This window comes from Thalassophryne amazonica, chromosome 1 (genome assembly GCF_902500255.1).
Source record: "Thalassophryne amazonica chromosome 1, fThaAma1.1, whole genome shotgun sequence".
NCBI classification, from domain to species: domain Eukaryota; kingdom Metazoa; phylum Chordata; class Actinopteri; order Batrachoidiformes; family Batrachoididae; genus Thalassophryne; species Thalassophryne amazonica.
In genome coordinates, this window is record NC_047103.1 from 33,111,139 (window position 1) to 33,134,773 (window position 23,635).

At 39.8% G+C, this 23,635-nt stretch overlaps 1 protein-coding gene and 1 long non-coding RNA gene across 2 annotated transcripts in view; one reads left to right on the forward strand and one right to left on the reverse strand.

The window, feature by feature from the left end:
• drosha (drosha ribonuclease III) overlaps positions 1-23,635 on the reverse strand; it is a 268,873-nt gene that overhangs the window by 179,280 nt on the left and 65,958 nt on the right. Inside the window, 2 exon segments of the mRNA XM_034167642.1 lie at positions 2,371-2,478; positions 19,445-19,552. Of these exon segments, the coding sequence (XP_034023533.1) occupies positions 2,371-2,478; positions 19,445-19,552 (216 nt within the window).
• LOC117507868 lies at positions 1,265-19,065 on the forward strand. The gene is made up of 3 exons (XR_004559857.1): positions 1,265-1,388; positions 10,937-10,940; positions 18,938-19,065. It is a non-coding gene; the product is annotated as an uncharacterized LOC117507868 (long non-coding RNA).

Sequence of the window (23,635 nt, forward strand, 5' to 3'; positions counted from 1 at the left end):
CAGCGCAGTGTGTTGACCCCTGCAGCAGCAAACACTGGCCGCCTGCAGACGATGCGAGAGGAAGAGGCTATGTGAATTAATTTTAACTGACTAATCAAAAAATGCCTTTATCGGGCTGATTTTTATCTAAATCAATCAGTTTTCATATCTTTGTCAACAGGGGGCGCACAGTGGATTTATCAATGTGGCTTTTGAGGAAGCCAATGCGAAAAAGCTGCACTCCACAGCCCCACACGAGGTGTTTTTAAAAGGCTGCATTCATGACATACACGCGCTGCCCCTCCATTCACTGTGATTTTTTTTGCTTTTTTTTGTGAATTTTACCACTTTAAAAACAAGTCACCATGACATTTAAAAAAAAAAAAAAAAAAATCACACTTATGTAAACGCTACAAATAATCCAGATGGATCACAGATCAGCCATGATCCATTACAGCACTATCAGGGGCACAAAATGGTCTTAAAACACCATCAACAACAATATTGCAATATTATTGATTATCCCAATATTTCTTTCGGCAAAATATATGATCCAGTAAAATTTGTTATTGTGACAGGCCTATACGCCATTCTTCCAAAACATATTCCCTCATTTGGTGTATTGATGATAGTGGTGGTGAGTGCTCTCTGTCAAATAAGCCCACAGTCTCCCATAGGGTGCAGCAGATAACAGAATATTTACAGAGGAATCCTTCAAATGGTGATACAAGCACCAAATTTGGTAAAAGTACACCTAAGATATTACTCTTTTGAAAAAACTGACTGGCCGCTTTAATTTTCAATAGGCGGCCATGTAGGGGTCAGTTGAAGAATAAAAATATAAAAATGCTCCCGTCATATTGAAAATTATACCACATTATTTGTCTGATTACAAAGATTCCAAAAAGGTATAGTTTGGATGATCTATGACTGAATTATATAGAGTTATGGGGTAAAAACAACAAAAATGGTGACAAAGTTCAGTTTCAGTTTGTACAGGGGTCAAAAGTTAGAGTTGCTCCAATTTTGTTCAAAGGTGATGCAAATTATTGGGTGAGTTAATAGGGTTTCAAAAAGGAATAGTTTGCACCATGTATCATGCTTAGTTATGTTACGAGGTAACATATGTCACGTCACAGAATTCAATGGACATTAACATTATTTGACCTTTACTTTAGAGACCAATCATTCAACAGTCAAAACTATTCCATTTATTAATCCAAGCAGCTCAATCAATAATTTGCCCCATTTTTTACTAAAATTGGAGCAACTTTAACTTTTGACCCCTGTACAAACTGAAATTGACCTTTGTCACCATTCCTAAGGTTTTTACCCCATAACTCGATAACATTCAGTCATAGATAGTCCAAACTATACCTTTTTGGAATCTTTATGATCAGACAAATAATGTGGTATAGTTTTCAATATGACTGGAGCATTTTTATATTTTAACCCCTGTGTAATTCTTCAAGTGACCCCTACGTGGCCGCCTATTGAAAAGTCAAGTGGCCCGTCGGTTTTTTCAAAGAGCAATGTCTAAGGAGAATTTGTGCTGGATTTGGTCCTTGTATCACCATGTGAAGTATTGTTTCAGGTATTTGCTGCACTAATATGTGCCCAGTGAGATTAAGATCTGGTGTCTGTGAAGGCCACAGCATATGACTGACATAATTTTTGTACTCCTCAAACCATTCAGTGACCCCTAAGGCCTTACAGATGGACCACTTGTTGTGTTTCTTCACTCACATATTCAGGTGTTTCCTTTACTTTGTTGCACATCTGTATAAGCACAAGTCATGCACACAATACTGCACAGAAACACACAGAGCCTTGAGCCAATCTTAATGCATTCTTCCCCCTTTTAACTATGTACAGGCTACAACACATTGATTTCTAATGTATCAGCTTATGACAGCTGTTCAATATTGCTGGGGCTTACTCTGAGAGCACACAGCTTGAGGCTGCAGACCTGACAGGGGAGTGCTGGCATTATAGAGGAGGCTGCTGTTGTCCTGACTACTGTCACTGCAACTCACAACAGACCTGGGCTGCTTACTGCAGGGATATGACTCAGGCCGCGACGTTTGTTACTTTAGGTGACTCCTGAGCCCATGTTTCCACCTGAACTCTCCATGCAGAGGTGGAGCGGGCCAAATAATGAGGCAAACACTCTCTCCATGGATCTCTGAGAAGAAGCAGTACCTGCACAAAACTATTTACTTTTTCATATGGCTAGCTAACTGGCAGCAGTCTGTGCTTAAAAAAAAATAAAGCATTTGCCTCTCCTTATCTATTCTTGCAGTTATCAGCTATGGCAGCCTTTAAATAATGCAGCTCGGGTTAGGGCATGGAGTCGCATATGTGTAAGCAGATGCTGTGACTGTGAATTACCTGAAGGAGGCAACGCTCCTTGAAGACATAGCCAATGAGCTTATCCAAGTGCATCAGACACTGGTGGTACCGGATATGGTGGGTGAGAACAGGAAGCATCATGGCGTGCTGTGGAAGACAAAGAAATCAGTTGGGGAGAATTGAGCCTCTTGCCTTATGGGGGAAAAAGGTGAGAAGGAGAAAAAAACGTGATGAAGAAAGAGAGAGCAATCAGCCAGTTATTATTTATTAAGTGGTGCTCTACAACCGAGAAATGAAATCATCAAAAACCCAATCACTGCGCTCAGGTGGGATGCCAATTTCCAATTTGGAGAGTACAGTCAAATCAAAGCCTATTTCCACATGTTGACACATTTGAGCAAACACTGACAATTTCCTGTGACCCTGACATCCTAGAAAAAGAAAATTTGAGTTAAAAAAAAAGTGAATACACACAGACAGAGAGTGTGCTCCAAAAAGTCAAGTCAGAAATGTTGCACATATGGTGAAAACAAAAGCAAGACAATGGTCAACGGTCAGCAAAGGAGTGTGACAGTCCAAAAGCCTGACGCAGAGTCAATCTACAAAATCATTAGGATGCTTATCAAGTAGGTCAATCGGGGCTGGTGTACACACATTAACCCTGTGCCACCGCATGAGAGAGGCTGGAGCTATGCATGTTTTAATTAGTGCTACTGGTGAGGGTGAGCTGAAGACCCAGCGGCTACAGGCAGTGTTGCCACATAGCCCTGGGGCCATCACGGGAGTTGCAGTGACATAATCCCCAGGCCTTGTTAACCATCCAATTAACAAAGCCGGGGCCTGGTCATGTCTACAGCTCCTGACCTGTTGTGATGAGAAGCTGACTGACTGAGTGTATGTGTGTGCAAAGGGTGGGGGGAGGGCTTGTTAGGGTAATGCTCCAGTAATTAGGAGGTGGGAAATTTGTCATTTATTGTCACAGGTAATGTTTGACCAATTTGGACACCGTTTAGTGAGATCCAAAGGCTCAATTTCCTTTCCTCATGAAATATTCTAAGTATCATATTTTAAATTGCAATGTACCTCAATAGATTGTCATGTTATTGACAAAACCATGATGTAATGTAAGTAGTATGACCTCACCTTGTTTGTGCAAACTCAATTGGGGTTGGGCTGTTGGATGATTCACTTGTTCATTGTCAATGCCATGCCCCTCCCATCCTGCAACACATACGGTGCATCCAGAAAGTATTCACAGCACTTCACTTTTTCCACATTTTTTTTATGTTACAGCCTTATTCGAAAGTGCAGTAAATTATTTTTCCCCTCAAAATTCTTCTCACAACACCCCATAACAACAACATAACAATAATAACATAATGACAACACCCCATAATAAAAAAAAAGTTTTTGTTTTGCAAATTTTTATATAAAAACTACAAAATCACATAGACATATGAATTTACACACTTTGCATAACAGTTTGTTGATGCACCTTTGGCAGCAATTATAGGTTTAAGTCTTCTTGAATATGATGCCACAAGCTTCTTTGGGCAGTTTTGTCCATTCCTCTTTGCAGCACCTCTCAAGCTCCCTCAGGTTGAATGAGGAGCGTCGGTGCACAACCATTTTCCGATCTCTCCAGAAATGTTCAATCAGATTCAGGTCTGGGCTCTGGCTGGGCCACTCAAAGACATTCGCAGAGTTGGACTCCAATTAAGCTGCAGAAACATCTCAAGGATGATCAGTGGAAACAGGATGCACCTGAGCTCAATTTTGAGCTTCATGGCAAAGACTGTGACTACTTAATCACATGTGATTTCTTAGTTGTTGTTGTTTTTTTACATGTAATTTTTAATAAATTTGCAAAAAAATTTAAACAAAACTTTTTTTCACACTGTCATTATGGGGTATTGTGTGTAGAATTTTGAGGGGAAAAAAAATGATTTCATCCATTCTGGAATAAGGCTGTAACATAAAATGTGGAAAAAGTGAAGTTCTGCGAATACTTTCCATATGCACAATTCCATTGACGCTTTTATAATGGAAAGTTAGTAACTCCATTGTTGGCCCTGAGGGCAACTGGGCTTGTGCTTATTTCTGCTTTCAGTAGCGTGAAGCGGACGAGAGTCCACGACTCTCCCTATACAGGACGCCAGTCCATCACATGCTACTTGCCAGCCAACACCAGTAACGGATTTTACAGCCCTACAGTTCCTTTGCCCATTGTGGTAAATTAGTAACACTAAACTAAGAAATTAACAGTAAATACATTGCAATTAAATTATTTTTATTTCAGAAGTAGATCTTTAAAAAAGTGCAAAATAATGTGCAAAGTAGACCTCCCCATTTCATTGCACATAGTGATGTTTTACTGTAGATACTGTGATAATACAGTTAAGTAGTCATTTTCCAGCCCTATATTCAACAAGTTCCACTTGTTTCCTGAACTCATGAGCTTTCTGTTTAAAGTTTGATTTAATGTGATGTATGCTGTTTATTGCATAACAGAGAGTTGTGTTCAAAATAATAGCAGTGTGTTTAAATAAGTGAATAAAGCTCAAAATCCTTATATCTTATTTCCATACAATTAAAAGCATTTGGAACACTGCACATTCTATTCAAAATCAAAACAAAGAATTCTTTTTTAAATTTGTTATCGCATTACATAAAGTGAAGAAAAAGAAATATTAGGCTGTTCTAAAAATAAAAAAAAAAGCAGTGTCTACATTTTTCATTCTGTGAGACAGGCAGCAAATATTGTGTATGCTGACTGTCATGCATTTCTCACTGAAAATATGAGTAACATGGGCAAAATTTGCAAAAATCTAAAAAAAAAAAAAATTTTTTCACATTGTCATTATGGAGTATTGTATGTAGAATTATTGAGGAAAAAAATGAATTTCATCCATTTTAGAATAAGGCTGTAACAGAAGAAAATGTGGGAAAAAAAGGAAGCACTGTGAATACTTTCTGGATGCACCGTACATGAACTTTCACTCTCCCTTCATAAATAAAATAAAGTCACAGCGACACTTAATATGTGGCGTGGACCTTGACAGAGCCTTTCAAGTCAAAACAACCTTGATTGGAGCAAGCAATGACAACAACAAGGAGGTTGATACTGTGCTGAAAGGAGGCTGCTTTTAGAATGAAAAGGAAAATCCAGAGGTCAGTTCCCCTGTATTGCTCGCTGGTGTCACATGTTGTAGTGAGTATACCACCACATTTGGAAATGAAATTATTCATGAACCAATTAGTTGTACCAGTACAGCTTGAAGAAAATATAATTGGGCAGCAATTATGGATTGGATCCTTCTTTGCTAGACCTTGCTGCAAGAGGGTTGGCATGCTTGGCTCGAACTTTTTGTCATTCCTCTCCAAATATGAGCACGGGTATCAGTCGTTGGCTGTCTTCACTGCATATGGTACTTTATATTGAGCAGAAGGGGGTAAAAAAAAAAAAAAAAGAAAAAACTGATGGCAATTATACTCAGAGTAACAGGCAGGAAACACTCGCGTCAACAGCACAAATGCTGTTTGGAATGTTTCAGTTGGCAGAGCACAACACATTCACGCTTTTGTCTCAATTGCCCTGCTATACTTTAAGCATGCAGCTTAAAGTTTAGTGGTGGTGACCCTAAAAAGCAACTATAAGCATCAGATGTTGCACCACGTCCCTGGATTCAACAGAAAATACAGACCGCATCAAGACCAAAGTCCATAGATATTTATTTCATTGCCAAAACATTCATGGTGGAAATGGTAGCACGTGCATTTGCAGTTACTGACCATTAGTGAAGTTGTCAACAGATGACTGTCAGGTCGAAGACATTACTTAATGAAGGGTACAGCTACTGGAGGACAGTAGGACTCCATTTTCCCAAAATACATTTTGACACTTGAATGGTGAAGTGATGCAATGTGTGGAAAGATCACCACTTCCTGAGTGCCTGTGCAATGACCACTAGAGTGTGTTGTTTGAGTATTTTTGTGTGTGTACACATGCAAATTATACTTCTTCAGCTTGTGTGTCTGTACGCCACATGGACAATGCCCACACAATTTTGGACACTTTTTTTTGCATATAACCTCAAATCAGAAAAAGTTGGGACGGTATAGAAATTCAAAAAAGGTGCCGTAATACTGACATTACTTTGACTTCTATTTCATTGCAGACAGTATTAAGCAAAGGTATTTTATGATGTGCTAATATGCATAGATTCCTGATTTTACAGTCTGCAACACATCCAAAGAAAAAAATGTATCTGCGGAGGCAATCTATTCTAATCATAAGGATTAAATCATTACTTTTACTGTCACTTTGCTTGAGACAAGTGAGGGGATGGATACATGAACATTTAAAACTCCATGAATAGGTTCTGAATTGCTTTTACATCAATCATTAAAAAATACAAACAGTATGACAGTGTATGGTAAATCTGTCAAGTATGCAGTTCTCAAAAACTGAGTGCCCATGCTGGAAGGAGATGAGTGAGGGAAGCCAAAAATACAAACACAGCCTCAGAAACTAAAAACTGCTTCAGAGTTGGCATGGGTGCCTTGGCGGCTCCTCACTAGCATCCTTCTTGCTCAGCCACCGAGATTTTGAGAACTGTGCCCTCCAGACAGATTCACCATTCAGGACCATACTGTTTGTATTTCTTAATGGTTAATGTAAATGAAGTCCAAAAAATATTCAGTCACTTGGAAATGTTCAAGCATCCATCTCCTGAATTGTCCAATGAAAACAGCTTGTAAAAGTGATGAGTTAGTTTTAATAATTAAAGGTATGCATACTTATGCACACCACTGTTTTTCTATTTTACATTTTTATCTCATATGTGTCATATTGTAGAGGCAAACTTTCACTGTGAGTTTAAAAGGGTATCATTTTCCAAATATCAATATAAAAAGCCTGAATTATTATTATTGCATCCCTCAAGGATGTAATAAAATCATTGGCATTTATTTATTTATTTGTCTGTCTGTTAGCAGGATTGCGTCAAAATTACTACACGGATTTTGTTGAACTTTGCACCACAGATAGATATTAGGCCATGGAAGACGCCATTAAATTTTGGGTTTGACCTGGATCCAGATTCTGGATCAAGATCTTACTTTATATATATATATATATATATATAAACTACTTCACAGATTCTCACCAAATTTGCACCACAGATAGATATTAGGTCATGGAAGACTCCATTAAATTTTGGGTTTGACCTGGATCCAGATTCTGGATCAAGATCTTACTTTATATAGGCTTTGAAGGATTATGTAAAAAAAAAAAAAAAAAAAAACCTACTTCACAGATTCTCACCAAATTTGCACCATAGATAGATATTAGGTCATGGAAGACTCCACTGAGTTTTCAATTCAATTAAATTTTATCAGCTTATAAAGCTGATTAAATTGGTGCCTCACACAGAACAATTCAACATAAAAATTTAAATAAATAAATAATAATAAAAATTAAATACATAATTAAAAACAGAAGTAAAAGAATAAAACAGATAAAAAATAAAAACTATTCATCAGAAAGAGAATAAAGATGGGTTTTAAGTCTTGACTTAAAAATGTCCAGAGACTCCAATTGCCTCATGGTCTCAGGAAGACCGTTCCACAAAGTGGGTGCATGATAAGACAAAGCTCTTAGACCCGATTTTGGAGGTGATCTGGATCCGGATCCGCGGATATCAGAAAACTTGATTGCTGTAGTTATTTTTGTTTGATTTATTTATTTTTTTATATACACTACCAGTCAAATGTATGCCTCACATGATTCAGGTTTTCACAAACACCCAATGAGGTGCGACAAAGTACTAATGGTGATTCTTTTGCTGACAATTCTATTTCTTGTATTATTTTGAGGGTTTCTATAATTTATTCCCTCTCTGTCTAGAAACAAATATGCCATTAAGCTCTACATTAATTTTCAAGAAGCCAGACTGCTTAACTCTTGAACAAAAATTGTTTCATGCTACAAAGTAACAAAGCAAGGTGAATTTTGTGGCGAGTCATTTTTATTAGTCCAGAAGTTTTAACAGAGGAAAAAAACTGTATGTTGCCTATGCTCTGTAATAAAATATCAACAAAGCCAATCACACAAAACAGCTGCTGTCCGCAACCTGAATTTATGCTTGTTTGGTCCACGGTCAGAAAACAGTGATGTGATTGTGTGCAGCTGTGTGCAGGAATTAGCCTACTGTTCACCCGCGTAACCGGTCAAATTTATGAGCCTCCATTAAAGTCCTATTTTTTACGTTGCTGGTGTTTTGACAAAAGAAACAGAATTTCAAAAATGAAAATAGAAATCTGTACAATCCAATAATCTGTCTGGTACCATTAAAAACAGTGTAAGTGATGACCAAGAACAGGAGGAGACAAAACAAAGAGTTAGGTCGTCTCTGTTGGCTTTAAACACTTCACTCGGCTTGGCTGCGGCACTTTCTCATTTCACAAGCTGATCAAGACTGTGTTGCCTGAAACAACACTGTTTCAGGCAAGATGGCATTTAAGGGAGGAAAGGTTTGTAAAAACAAGTTAAAAAACAAACAAACAAACAAGGCGTACTTTCAGGGGGAGTAGTTTTAAAGATACATCCAGACAAATTAGTGACAACAGGGAAAATTGGGTAAAGAATCTGTCCGACAGGGTTCTTACACAGACAGAAAAGGATGTGCTCACCAAATGACTAAATTTCTCAGTGACCCCTAAACATATACCGACAGTAGATTACATCACTGCAGTAGTCAGCCATTAAACATAACAGTTTGTCAGAGTCAGAAGCTGGGGACCTCCGACTAACAGTCACAGCAGTGCTTAACAGTGCTAAGCCTCCTCCATCCAACATCACAGGAGAAGAACAGAAAGCTTTGGCAGCACTGCAGAAGGACCAAAGCATCCTTATCCTGCCAGCAGATAAAGGCAGATGCACAGTGGTCCTGAACACATCGGACTACGAGGCCAAGATCAACAACTTGCTCAGTGACTCCAGTACATACGAACGTCTGAAGAGAGACCCGAGTGGCTATAAGAAGAAAATCATTAGCTACCTCCAAAACCTGGAGAAAGAGGGACTCATCGACAGGCAGACATACTACAGACTGTACCCGGGGGACACCACTCCATGCATCTATGGACTGCCCAAAATCCACAAACAGGACGTGCCACTCAGGCCTATTGTATGTAGCACAGATTCCATCACATACATTTTGGCCAAGCACCTCACGTGGATTTTGGCTCCTCTAGTAGGTAACTCAGACCACCATGTGGAGAACACACAAGATTTTGTGAACAAGATCAAGGACCTGCAGCTGGAGGCAGATGAAACTATGGTGTCATTTGATGTGACTTCGTTGTTCACCTGCATCCCCACCGCTGAGGCCATTTCAGCTGTGAGGCAGAGACTGCTGGAGGATGTGTCTGTACCTGAAAGGACCAAACTCACACCAGACCACATCTGCCAACTCTTGGAGAGCTGTCTAACACCACGTATTTCTTGTTTTGGGGGAATTACTACAGGCAGATCCATAGTTGTGCGATGGGGTCTCCGGTATCCCCCATTGTGGCCAATCTGTACATGGAGCGAGTGGAGAAGACAGCCTTGACGTCGTTCACGGGCATCTCTCCCAGTCACTGGTTCAGATATGTTGATGACACATGGGTTAAAATCAAGCAACAGGAGGTCGAGGACTTTACAGAACACATCAATTCGGTGGATTCCAATATCAAGTTCACACGTGAGGATGCCAGAAACAACCATTTAGCCTTCTTGGACTGTGATGTTACGATTGGAGAGAACAGGCAGCTCCAGACAGAGGTTTACAGAAAACCCACTCACACTGACCAATATCTGCTCTTTGGCTCAAACCACCCCCTTAACACAAGCTCGGGGTGATCAGGACTCTTCAACACAGAGCCCTACAGGTGCCCACAACTGCAGAGGGAAGGGCTAAAGAACAACAACTTGTACGGAAAGCCCTCACAGTATGTGGGTACCCACGATGGTCCCTGGACAAAGTGCAGAAGTCCCAGAAAACAAAGAGACCAGATAGACAGGAGACGGAGACAAGAAGAAGAGGAGTGTCTCCCCCTTATTTAGCAGGAGTAGGGGAAAAACTACAGAAGATCTTCAGTCAGCACAAAATCCCAGTTTACTTTAAACCGGTTAACACCTTGAGACAGAAATTAGTTCACCCTAAGGACAGGATCCCTAGTTACAAACAGAGCAATGTAGTGTATTATATCAGATGTCAGGAAAATTGTAATGAACACTACATAGGTGAGACTAAGCAACCTTTAAACAAGAGGCTATACCAGCACCGCAGAGAAGTCACCAGTGGACTTCAGTCTGCAGTTCATCTCCACCTGAAAGACACTAACCACACGTTTGAGGACAAGGAAGTTAAAATATTAGCCAGAGAGAAGAAATGGTTTGAGAGAGGTGTCAAGGAAGCATTCTTTGTAAAACAGTTGAAACCCAGCCTTAACCGGGGGGCGGGTCTCAGACACGCTTTGTCCCCTGTTTACAATGGGGTACTCAGGTCAAAGCAGTTTCAGTCATTTGTTCATGGTAATGAGTCATTCACGTCATCAGGAGAGTTGTCAAGGGAGCCATCAGGGGAGGCTTCCATCCCATCATCAGGAGGGTGCTAACTAGAGCACAATAGGTGATAATTAGAGCTATTGTTTAGTCACTAGCCTATAGCAGTCAGCCTCTCGGTAGGAGGGGTCTGGTTAGATTAAAAACTCCAGCTTTTGTTGGCTTCTGGTTTCTTCTTCTCTACAAGAGTCAAGACAGAAGTCAGACTACCAGAGCAAGAATTTTAGCTGAGGAAGCTTCTGTGATTTGAAGCGAAACGTCCTCACGTCAAGCAACCCAGTCCAGTCGAAGATTCAAGCTTCTCTACTATGGAAACCACCTGGACAACTGAGAGCCTACACAGAAACAAACAAAAAAATCTCGAGATTTGTGAGAAAGCTCACCGAATTCAAATTACACCCCTGTACTGGTAGCTTGCCTGTATTAAAGTATATCTGTGGTCATAAGTCTTTTGTGATGAAACTCCTGAATTAACAAACTCTGTTCATGTAATTTATAACTATGATGTGCTTTTAAGTTAAAGTCAAATTATCTCCCTGAAGACATCAGACAACAACTATGTTTCTTCATGCACATCGTCATATGTTGTGTTACCACTGGGTAAAGGTTCATTGATACATCCTATGATGTTGTACTCAACATTATATTCTGCATCAATGGAACAGAAAATTCCAGTTATCTTCTCTTGAAGATGCTGGATGGGAATGATTTTCCTTCACACATCATACGGTGCACTACCATTCATTGTGTGACAATCCACCAACCATCTTAGGAGGATTTGTGCTCAATAGGTTCATTTTATGTGAAGCTCCATATAAAGACAAAATTCCAATATCTCCACCTGCCGATGCTGGACTGGAATTATTGAACAATTTCAATTTATTTTCATTTATATAGCACCAAATCACAAGAGAGGTGCCTCAAGGCGCTTCACACAAGTAAGGTCTAACATTACTAACCCCCAGAGCAGCAGTGGTAAGGAAAAACTCCCTCTGAGGAAGAAACCTCAAGCAGACCAGACTCAAAGGGGTGACCCTCTGCTTGCGCCATGTTACAGACATAAATTACAGAACAATTCACAAAACAAGTATATAGGAAATGCTGTTGGTGCACAGGACAGGAGGGTCACCAGCACAAATACAACTCCCATCTCTGGATGGAGCTGCACCTTAAACAGAGAGAAAAAACAGAATCAGGCATCAGAAAGACAAGAAATACTGTATAATTTGCCAGCATTAAACAACAACAGAAACAGAAGAAATACTAAGTTGATCGCCGGCCACTAGACCTAAGCTTCACTAAAAGATCCAGAATTTAGGTAAAGTTGAGGCTGCGGCCTGCTCTGTTTCCTAAAAACAAAATTACAAAACAAAATAAAATTAATTAAAAGAGTAAAAAGCATAAAACAAAACTATAAACGTATGCTAGCCACACGAAAGGGAAAATAAGTGCATCTTAAGTCTGGACTTGAAAGTCTCCACAGAATCTGACTGTTTTATTGACGCAGGGAGATTATGCAACAGAACAGGGGCATGATAAGAGAAAGCTCTGTGACCCGCAGACTTCTTATTCACCCTAGGGACACAAGTAGTCCTGCACCCTGAGTATGCAAGGCCCGGGTCGGTATGTAAGGTTTAAATAGGTCAGCTAGGTAGGGAGGTGTCAGACTTCATGCATAACTTCATGCATGAAGTTTGGCAACGTCATGCATAACTTCATATGGTGTGCTAACATTATGTGAAATTTCAGTGACTTCAACCAAATGAATTCGAAGGAGTTGCACTTCCTATTTATGTATATATTCGATATGAAGCATCACTTAACATATCTTCCCTAGAATCAGTGGTGGGCACAGTTCGGCTAATCCAATAAATAATTATTGAAGCTAATGTTTCTGGTAGCAGATTAGCTTTTCAGACAAGTTTTAAAACCATCATTGGACCAATTATCTTCCAATAACTCACTCCGCTAACATTTGGGGTCTTTTGCTGGTAAAGTGAACAAAGTTTAACGGTCAAAAACGTTTGTGAACCCTAAAACCAAACATTTTAGTCTGTCTGTTTTGTGATTGTAGCAGAATGGCTGCCTGTCTCTTGCTGATGACATCATCATTCAATTCAATTTCAATTTATTTTCATTTATATAGCGCCAAATCACAACAGAGTTGCCTCAAAGCGCGTCACACAGGTAAGGTCTAACCTTACCAACCCCCAGAGCAACAGTGGTAAGGAGAAACGCTCTCTGAGGAAGAAACCTCAAGCAGACCAGACTCAAAGGGGTGACCCTCTTGGGCCATGCTACAAACATAAATTACAGAACAATTCACAGAACAATTCACGGACAAATATACAAGAAATGCTATTGGCGCACAGGACAGGAGGATTGCCAACACGAATACAACTCCCATCTCTCGATGGAGCTGCACCTTAAACAGAGAGAAAAAACAGAATCAGGCATCAGAAAGACAAAACATACTGTATAATTTGCCAGCATTAAACAAAGAGAAAAACAGAGAAATACTAAGGTGACCGCAGCCCTCAACTTTAAGCGCAAAACGTGATTGGTCGGTCACCGCAGTGAGCACTGTGGGTAGTGTAGTTCAGGTTCACTTCGGATGTTACAGTGAGTGACTCCGCTCGACACAAAAACAAAACAGACTAATTTTAACATTATAATATTTTATTTCTTTGTGGCTGTAATTTAATCGCCAAGACTCGGTGGGGGAGAGGAGCTCTCGTTGCGCAGCTGTGTGTACAGAGTGACTTTTCTTCACGTTTAGACACCGTTTTCGATTTTTTAAAAAAAGGATGCTTCATTTTGATTATTTATTCAGACGAATACTACTGAAACTAACAGTTAAGAATTTTATTTACTATGCGTATTTTACTCTGCCAATCAATGTATTAATGGACGTATTTTGGTTGTTTAAGCCGCATGGTTCAAAGCGTGTGAAAAAAACAGCAGCTTTTTAGTTCGTAGATGATGGTGTATCTAATACCGAGATAAACTGTAACTTCTAATACCGTGTTTTACTGCTTTTGAAAGATGATGACAGTGTTTGGGGTTTATTTTGTTAAACATTCATCTTTCATGCGTTATGTGTTTGTGATCCTTGAATTTACCCAGCAACAAAAAGCAAACGTGAAACTGGTTTATCAGAAGCTGACAGTGTAATCTGATGTGGCCACATCCAAATCAATACTAAAAGTTATCAGTTATCTGTAATAAAGATACATTTTTTTAGCAGTTTATCGGTTCAGTGTCATAAAAGATAACTTTTCCGTTATTGATTAATGGTTATCGAAGCTAACGTTTTGGTTAGCTGTGCCAACCACTGCCTAGAACATGTTGGATTGGAATTATTTTCTTTCATGCATGCCTTCATATGGTGTGCCACCATTGTGTGCCATTTAAACCCACGTCACACTCTCCATGGGCATGAAGGATGTGGTTGAACTTTGGACGCAGCAAGATGTAATAAGGATGTAGTAACTACTGCACTGACTTATGAATGACATATTTAAACCTAATAGGGCACCACAGTCTTGTTTGAACCCTGCGTGATATCGTGGGATTTGACCACTAATGGTGACCTCCGCTCCCGCTGTGCAATATATACTCAGCTTCACACAGACAAATAGTGTACTGCTTTGTTTTCTCCTGCAATCACCGAAGCAGTCACGAAAAGTGTTTTTTCGATTCCCAGTGGAGAAGGGAAGACAAAGCGAGTGAGAGACGTTGTGTCGGTAACACACGGCTAACCAGAGTAGTTACATTCTCTCACCTGCAAAACTGCCGCGACATGTTGGATCTCTGGGTCATAAACAAACTGCAACACATGTCCACTCTTCACCACACCATTGAAAATGTCATGGTTTTCCCCCCATAAGTAGAGAAATTACATCATGTGCGTCATATTTTACCCCTTTAGCGCCCGTCCCCAAACGAGACTGTGGTGCCCAATAGGGACTTCAATGACTTATTATAAAGCAGGATTCTGCCCATGGTGGGAAACACCGCACACTGCTCAACCCGTGCACCCAGTAGGGCTGTTCATGTTATATAGTGAAAAAATAAAAGCTGTGAGAGATTTCGGGCCACATTTTGTTTTTGTTCCACTTGGGGTTTTATAGGTGCAGACCAAATTTGAACTCAATCAGATAAAATTTAGGGCTCCCCCAGAGTGACACATTTTCCTCTCCCTCCTCTGGCAACGTCACCATAACGGGAGAAGACACTGATGCCATTATTTTCTTTTACAGGTACATGTGATGGCTTCTAATCGCAAAGAGTGGTGGTTGATTGGTCACCCAGAGGACAACATTACTGGAATTACTGGATTACTACATTGCATTGCTCTGTGGGGACCCCTAAACAATGTCCGATTGCAATAAAATTTGGCACAGATCTTTTATTTATTAGTGGAACAAGAGGAACATGTGGCATTTTGAACAGGTCTCGCGCCCAGAATCAAATAGGTTCGCCCAGCGGTCGCCCTGCACTGTCTCTTACAGGGTTGCTAAGTGCATATGACATTCTGGAAGTTAAAATTTCATGTGGTTGCATTTGTGGATGATGAACATTTGTTTTGTTGGCAGCTACTGTTGACCATTAAAAAATATGATGGTTAGAGTGACAGCGAGGCACAGAAAAAGGAGGCGGTGTGTGTTTGGGGAGTGGAGCAGACACTCTGTTGCTTTCTGCACCCTTCCTACTTCACTCAAAGCAGCCTGGGGCTCAACGCACATCGGGTCAAGCCCGGAAAAAGTCACTCTGACATATCACGGGGTGAGAACTGAAAGTATCATTCAGATCAGTGAGTGTGCGCTGTGCGACTGGAAGCGAGTTCTGTGATGGCTCGGCGAGTACTGCATTCTCCGCAGAACCTCATGAGCTTTAAAATTATACTTAATTGTCAGCGATAATAAATTATCCAAAGCCTATACTTTATGAACATGCAGTCATTAGAATGAATGGTTTTCACATTTCACTTAGTCCATAAAATGCAGTGATGTCAGATTTATTTCTGTCCTTTCTGATAAAGCTGTCCATGAATTTCCTGCTTTATTTTAAGTCATATTTAAATGCTTCACATTAAAACTGTCCAGAAATGTATTTAAAAAAACATTTCATTCCTACACCTCCGGCAATATGTGTGAATGCAGGTTCCCAGGGGCGGCACTAGAAAATTTTGATTGAGAGAATAGTGCTACATTTAAATAACTCGTGGAAAGCCAAACAGCAAAATCTACAATCATAACCCTTTGAGGTATAATGACGTTCATTCTCATTTTTGCTCTAAAAAGGCACCAGAAGCTACAGATGAGGACAAATTACACCCCCGAAGAAATTTTCCATTTTCTTCTAAGTTCCCCAAGTGTTTTCTTTTTTCTTCTTTTCTTTTTGACAGAGCAAAGAATTTTCAACACAGCATTTCTAAAGATCCCAGACTCATTTTGAATCTTGCATTATTTCACTACACAAAGAAACAAAATTATTTCACAAAAACCAAAAACTACTAGGGTGAAAATTATTAGCCCTGCTGAAGGTAACAGTCAATTGTGTTTCCTTTTTGCTGGATAACAGCCTGCAGTCATTTGTTGTAGTTTTAAACAAGTCACAGACATGTCTTCTGACAAATACCAGCCCAGCTGCTTTCCCACCCACCACACACTTGTTTCTGGGCAGAACTATGTACAAGTATGACATGGATGGCCTCTCCCAACAGCTGTCTTTGGACTGCTAGTGTAATGTGCCAGTCACTGTCCATGGTGCTGAAAAGTAGACAAAAAAAAAAAAAAAAGCCTCCCCACTGCTTAGTACAAATTAAATTTGTTTCAAAGCATGCACCCACACACCCAAAGGTATGCACGCATGGCACGTTTGACAAGAGAGCTGTGCTTCTAACTGTAGTTTATCGTTGAACCTATATGCTGATACAAGAAAACTTGCAGAACGAAATGGAAAAAGTGTAACGCAGTATGTCCATGATCATGTGGGTGTGGTAAGAAATTAGTGGGAATATGTTAGATGCTGTGAAAACCCAGCAAGGATGTAGTTGAGAGAAACTCTGGATTTGAAAATGACATATTTTCCCATTTTTACCACATCCTCAGAGCGTTCATGAAAAGAACAGATTCAGAATGTAGTGTGGCCTGCATGGTCTTTTTTTCAAATGTTGTGAAGCCCTTAGGACGAGTTGTGCTTAAAAGACTCATGGACAAACAGACATCTTATAAATGCATTTCTCTAAGTGGAAATACACAGTCTTGTCTCGGTGTAGTGATCATCACAAATATAGCAGCACTGTGCAGAATCAGCTATGAATACAATCATAACATTACAAGACCAATTAGAGCCCAACTGATGTGGATTTTTAAGGGGACCAATACAAAACTGGGATAAAAAAGGAAAACAAAAAATACTCTATCAGTATATCTGCCGATCTATTCATAAAAAATGACCGATTCCTGACATTTTGTAATCAAACCCTTATGACAAAGACAACCAACAGACGTATGTCACACTGTTTTCACTCAGATTGGCAGTGTCGTGGTTCATTGCTTGGCATTTGCATAGAATAGACTCAACTGTTTTGGCCCTGCCTAGCTGGCGGCATATGGACCACTTGTCTCTTGTCTAAAATACTCACTATAATTGAAAGTGAATGCCAGCTCATCACACTGCCTCAGTCTCTTGTAGCAAATGAGACCAAGGCTTGACGGAGGAAACCAGCCATAGTTGACAGCATTGTATATGACACTTCTGCTGGACAAACTATGCAATGACACAATTTCCAACAATGAACATGATTTTCTGCATTGTTTATTTAGTAAAAGTTTTCATATCTGCAAAAATAATGCAGATACCAATATGTTCATTAAAAGGCTCATATCAGCCAACCGATGTACCAGTTGGGCTCTAATTTCTATATAACAGGGGTATTCAACTCGTTCCAGAAAGGGCAGAGATGGTGCAGGTTTTCTTTGCAACCACCCACTCCACCAGGTGATTTCACTGATTAATATCACTTTGAGCAGATGGAATCAGTTAATCAGTGAAATCACCTGGTGGAGTGGGTGGTTGCAAAGAAAACCTGCACCCTCTCTGCCCTTTCTGGAACAAGTTGAATACTCCTGCTATATAACTTCTGAATCCTCACTAAGTTGATATTTCAATAAAAAAAAAATATAATGGGCTCATTTTGTTGCCATTTTCCACAATATCAATTACAGTGGGGCAGCATAGCAAAACAATTGTTCATTTTGTGACAAAAGCATGTAATTTGGCACACAAATCCTAAATTAACTAATGTTTATTTTCAGATATGAAGCCATCCTGGAGCTGAACTCGAATGAGCTACAGGGGTCAATAAAGAATTACACATGGGTCAAAATTTAAAAATGCTCCAATCATGTTTAAAATTATACCACATTTTTTATCTTATCATAACGATTCCAAAAAGGTATAGTCTGAACTATCTATGACTGAATGTTCTGGAGTTATGGGGTAAAAAGAGCAAAAATTTGGACAAAGATCAGTTCAGTTTCAGTTTGTACAAGGGTCAAAAGTTAAAGTTGCTCCAATTTTGGTAAAAAGTGATGCAAATTATTGGTTGAAATAAAAGGATAAAAAAAGGGAATAGTTTTGACTGTGTTGAGTGCCTGGTCTCCAAAGTAAAGGTCAAACAAGGTCGACGTCCATTGGATTCTGTAACGTATGACATATGTTACCCCATAACATCATAACTAAGCATGACAGATGGTGCAAACTGTTTCTTTTTAAAATGCTTTAATTCACCTAATAATTTGCATCTTTTTTTTTTTTTTTTTTTTTACCAAAATTAGAGCAACTTTAACTTTTGACCCCTGTACAAACTGAAACTGACCTTTGTCACCACTTTTGCTGTTTTTACCCCATAACTCCATGGAATTCAGTCATAGATAGTCCAAACCGTACCTTTTTGGAATCATTATGATCAGAAAAATAATGTAGCATAGGTTTCAACATGATAGGAGCATTTTAAAATTTTGACCCCTGTGTAATTCTTTATTGACCCCTATAGCTCATTAGAGGTCAGCTCCAGGATGGCTCCATATCTGAAAATAAACATTAGCTAATTTAGAATATGTGGGCCAAACTCCATGCTTTAATCACAAAATGAACAATTTTTATGGATATTCTAGCTAAGCTGCACCACTATTATAAATCTTTGGAAAGGGGCATTTTTTTTTCATGTAAAAATGGGTGCAAGGTCCAACTTTAATCTGAAGAGATCCAAACCCAGGCGAAACCATATCTTCTATTTGAAAGGAGTATTTGTGTGTTTTCAAGTGTGGTTCCATTACACCTCTAACATTTTTGTTTTTCTCGTTTTGTGTGCATAAAAGACTTTTGGGGTTATTTTGTCAAAACTCATTAACCATCTTTCTTCTCGATCTGTGTAGCACGCGTGTATTTTATGTTCTGGTGTCGGTGTGTGTGTGCTGGTGACACTTTTACCTGACAGACGTCAGAACGGATGCCAGTCTTCCAGAAACCTTGACTGCTGAGCTCCACTGTCACCTCACGGCGCATTGTGTTCTTCTGACGGATCTTCTGAAGAGCATCCTGCCAAACAACCGCGCACTCAATTATTGATCTGCAGGAGCACAGCCTACGGGGACAGCTCCCATCCCCAAAAACCCCACCCTGTCCTCATCTTCTCCTGTCTACCCTCTGCCTCTTTCACTCCTGCTCTCCCAGCAGATAAGGTAGCACATGCAATGTACTGAAACCGCCATGGCATGACAAGTGCACACCACAGCAGTGGACAGCAGCAACGAGGAAATGACAGCTCTGCTGGTCCCAGCTAATTGAGGTGCTGTAATGGGTCAGCATGGCTGTGGGCAGTGGAGGTACTGGGTGTAGAAAGCCTTCAGTCCCAGGCGCCAAGCACCGAGACACCAGCCTGCCCATTAGGACCACCACACAAGAGCCTAGGGGAAGCTCCATCATCAGCAGCAGGAATCATTACAGACTGCACACACACACACACACACACACACACACACACACACACACACACACACACACACACACACACACACACACACACACACACACACACACACAGCATCATGTCAGCCCAAAGCAAATAACTGGCAATTCAACAGGGGGGTGAGTCTGAGACAAGAGGGTCCTACAAATAACAACCAATATGGAAGATGTATTGACAGAGTGCACTTTCTAAATGTGTGTCTGGGTGCGTGTGCCGCGCTCGCGTTTCATTCAGCTGAGACGTTATCGACTCCAGTTAGCCATGATCTGCCTAAAATGGAACGCCAGGAATTTTTTGACTAGCTAAGGAAATAAGAACAACAAAGGCATGAATAAATAATGCAATCCTACTTTGAACTGTGCATCAAAGCGATCACGCTCGCCCACACACTCGCGTGCATGCGCTCCCACACACAGAACTATCTTCCCGTGGACAGTCGGCTGCTGTATATGGAAAGCAGCCTTTTGCAGAGACATGTATATTCTACAACCATTGATCATGCACAGGTTCACATACTGAACAAAAAGTACAACAAGTAAATAATTCATCAGGAGGCAGTGGGATGATGCACAAGTAACACAACTAACTGACCCGGAATCTGAATACTACTGCTGTCGGTTAGGAACAGATGAGCCAACCATTACTGTAGTACATGCCAGACGTAAGTGAGCTAGTACTAGGGAAACAATTTGGATGTACTATATTGCCGTCATCCTAATTATCCTTTGATCTGGATGTTTACACACAGTAAATTTTGCTGAGTAAAATTTACTCTGCTGGGAAAACATTTGGTCCCAGTGTAAATAGAGTAAAATACACTCCATTATAGAGTGAAACCAGCTCTACTATCTTATCAAATCAAATGTTTCTACAAATGTTTCTATAAGAGTTGATTTTACACTGTGATAGAGTATATGTAACTATTTGGGCTGGAACCAAATATTATCCCAGCAGAGTAATTTTTACTCTTCAAAATTTACTGTGCAGATGACACATATCTGCGTATCCACGTATGCTGAGAAAACATCCATATTGCAATGGCAGACTTGTTTTTAAACCGTTCCTAATGCCATGACTCCTTGGAGGTCACTATAGTTCTCGTGTACGTCTGCTATTTTTTTTTTAGATTTCCCAGGATGTTCTTCTTTGGTCATGAAGCTCCAGCCACCTCATGGGATAGCATAGCGTAGCCTGTTTCCATAATATGGAGGTAGTAGATAATTCATGCACCATTCAACAACAAGTAAATCTCCAATGAGCATTTATAAACCCCAAGGGTTGACGTAGTGCTTTTTGGCTACTATATAATAAGCTAGTATGAGTACAGCAGGGGTGGCAGCCAACTGGTTACTTGCACTTGTTTCCAGCATGGAAGGTTCCTGGTTCAAGGCCATCTCTGTCCATTCGCCATGTAACGTAAAGATGCATCAGGAAGAGCATCCGGCATAAATCCTTGTGCCAAATCAATTGACAGATCCACTGCAGATCTGCTGCGGCAACCCCAAGTGAAAAAACAAGGGAGAAGCCAAAGGGACTTACTATTATAGTAAACTAGTATGGTTACTCGGACATAGTGAGTCCCTTGAAGGAGGTTTAAGGTGGACTTTCTGCACAATTATGCATCATCATCGGTGTCACTGACAACAGTATTGACATCCGGTGTAGCCTACACAATGTTTTCTGTTTTTTCATGAAGGTACATGGTTTACAACATCAAAAATAAAAAAAGACTAAGTAAATGCTAATTATTTGATAAACATGTATTATCATAACAATATTCAGATTTCCTAACAAGCCCAGTTGCCACAAAAAATGCTCTTTTCATGTTGCTTGTTTGAAGCACAGACTTGCGTTAAAAAAAAGACCCCAAAAGGGGAGGGGGGGTTGGGTAAACATTTGAAGATAACTTTTCAAAGATGGTCTTAATAAACTTCAATTTAACTTGGCCAAATCTGCAAAGAAGAATCACAGAAACAAAAATAAGCCAGAAGCGTTTGCCACAGTAGAACATACCTGGATTTCTGGGAATTCCCAGAAAACTTCCATCACTGTCTGACTGTGGTGTCTGTGGTATATAACCCAGATTAACGCAATATACTTTGTAACTCACTGCAAATGTTGCATACTTCTAGAACTGTTCACTGAATAAAGTGAAACATCAGTGCACTTCATTCAAAGTACTTATTTACATTGGTCTAATGGAAAATTGTGGTTTCCAGTTTAAATCTGCTGGAATCACTTTACCAAATCATAAATATACACTGTGAAAAACTAACAAAAAACAGCTGTAACAAATTACATCAATTTTTTAAAGTTGATCCAAAGTATCATTTTTTTTCAGTGTTATCATCATGTAAACATCATCACTTACTCCAGTAGTGCCTGCTTTATCATTTTCTTACTGTCTGTTAGCATTTTTTTTTTTTTTTTTTTTTTTTTGCTGTTGTGATAAAAGTAAGAGGTGACATTTAAAGTACAGTTTGCCAGAAGGCACATCAGAGACTTAGACTCAAGACTAGAGATGATCTATTTTCTTCTCTGCTCAACTCCACCAAAAATCTGTGACTGGAGATGCAACAGCCAAGAGATGCATTATGCATGGTTTCTCCAATCATAGCTACAGGTGCCTGCATTGTTTTGGGTGTATTGGTGGCTTTCGTCGCTCCTTCTACATGGTCACTCAGTTTTTGAGAACTGCCTACTCTAGTAAGATTTACAGTAAGGTATCATAATCTGCATTTCTTAATGCTTGAAATAAATTAAATCTAAGACAAATTCAATGACTTGAAAATGGTCATGACTTGTCTCAAGAAAACAGGCTGTGAAAGTGAAACTCCTCATGGGTGCCAATAATTGTTACGTACACAGATTACTGGAATAAATTTTAAAAAATCCATTATTTGAACTCCATTATTTGAAAGAAAAAAAAAAATTGGCTTTGATCTTGTTGTTGCTCAGTAACTTTGGAGATTTTTGTAAATATTTTGATTACATAAAATTGGTTGATTTGGATTAGTTTCTGCACATATGTTAAATCCTGTACTTAAGATTCAGAGGTGCCGATAATTCTGACAAGGACTGTAAGCACCGCTGAGACTCCGCACTGCAGTGAAGTGACAGCGTGAGTGTGCATGTGTTTGGACTCGCTAATTGCTTCAGTGTGGGTTGACAGTGAGATTGTCAGGGCCTGTTAGCCAGAGAGCTTTGCCCAACTACCTGGGAAACAAGCTAATTGAGCTCTGAGCTCTTACTCATTATTGGTTCAGTCTGTATCAAACAGACTAAAAGCAAGAGACTATCGCTCAGATCCTAAGAGACTGAAATAGCAGCATCTACTGCGGAAAAGCTACAGTAGTCCCCAAAGGAGAGATTCAGTGGGAAAAGATGTGCGACTGTGCTCAGCTACTGTAGTCAACGTTCAGCATCTGGTCATTGTGGTTTCCTGGTGCAACATGATCGTTATGTCATCAAGCCTAAACACCCCCCTTTGGTTCCCGAGTGGTGGTTTGACCTTCATGCTTCTCTCAGATGAGCAGTATTTTTTTGTATATTGAGGTGCAATAGACTGTATAATATACTATGAATGTTACAGAAATATACTATCCACCATTCTTCACTAGAATGCCCCTAGAACTCAAAAAAGCAGTGAACAG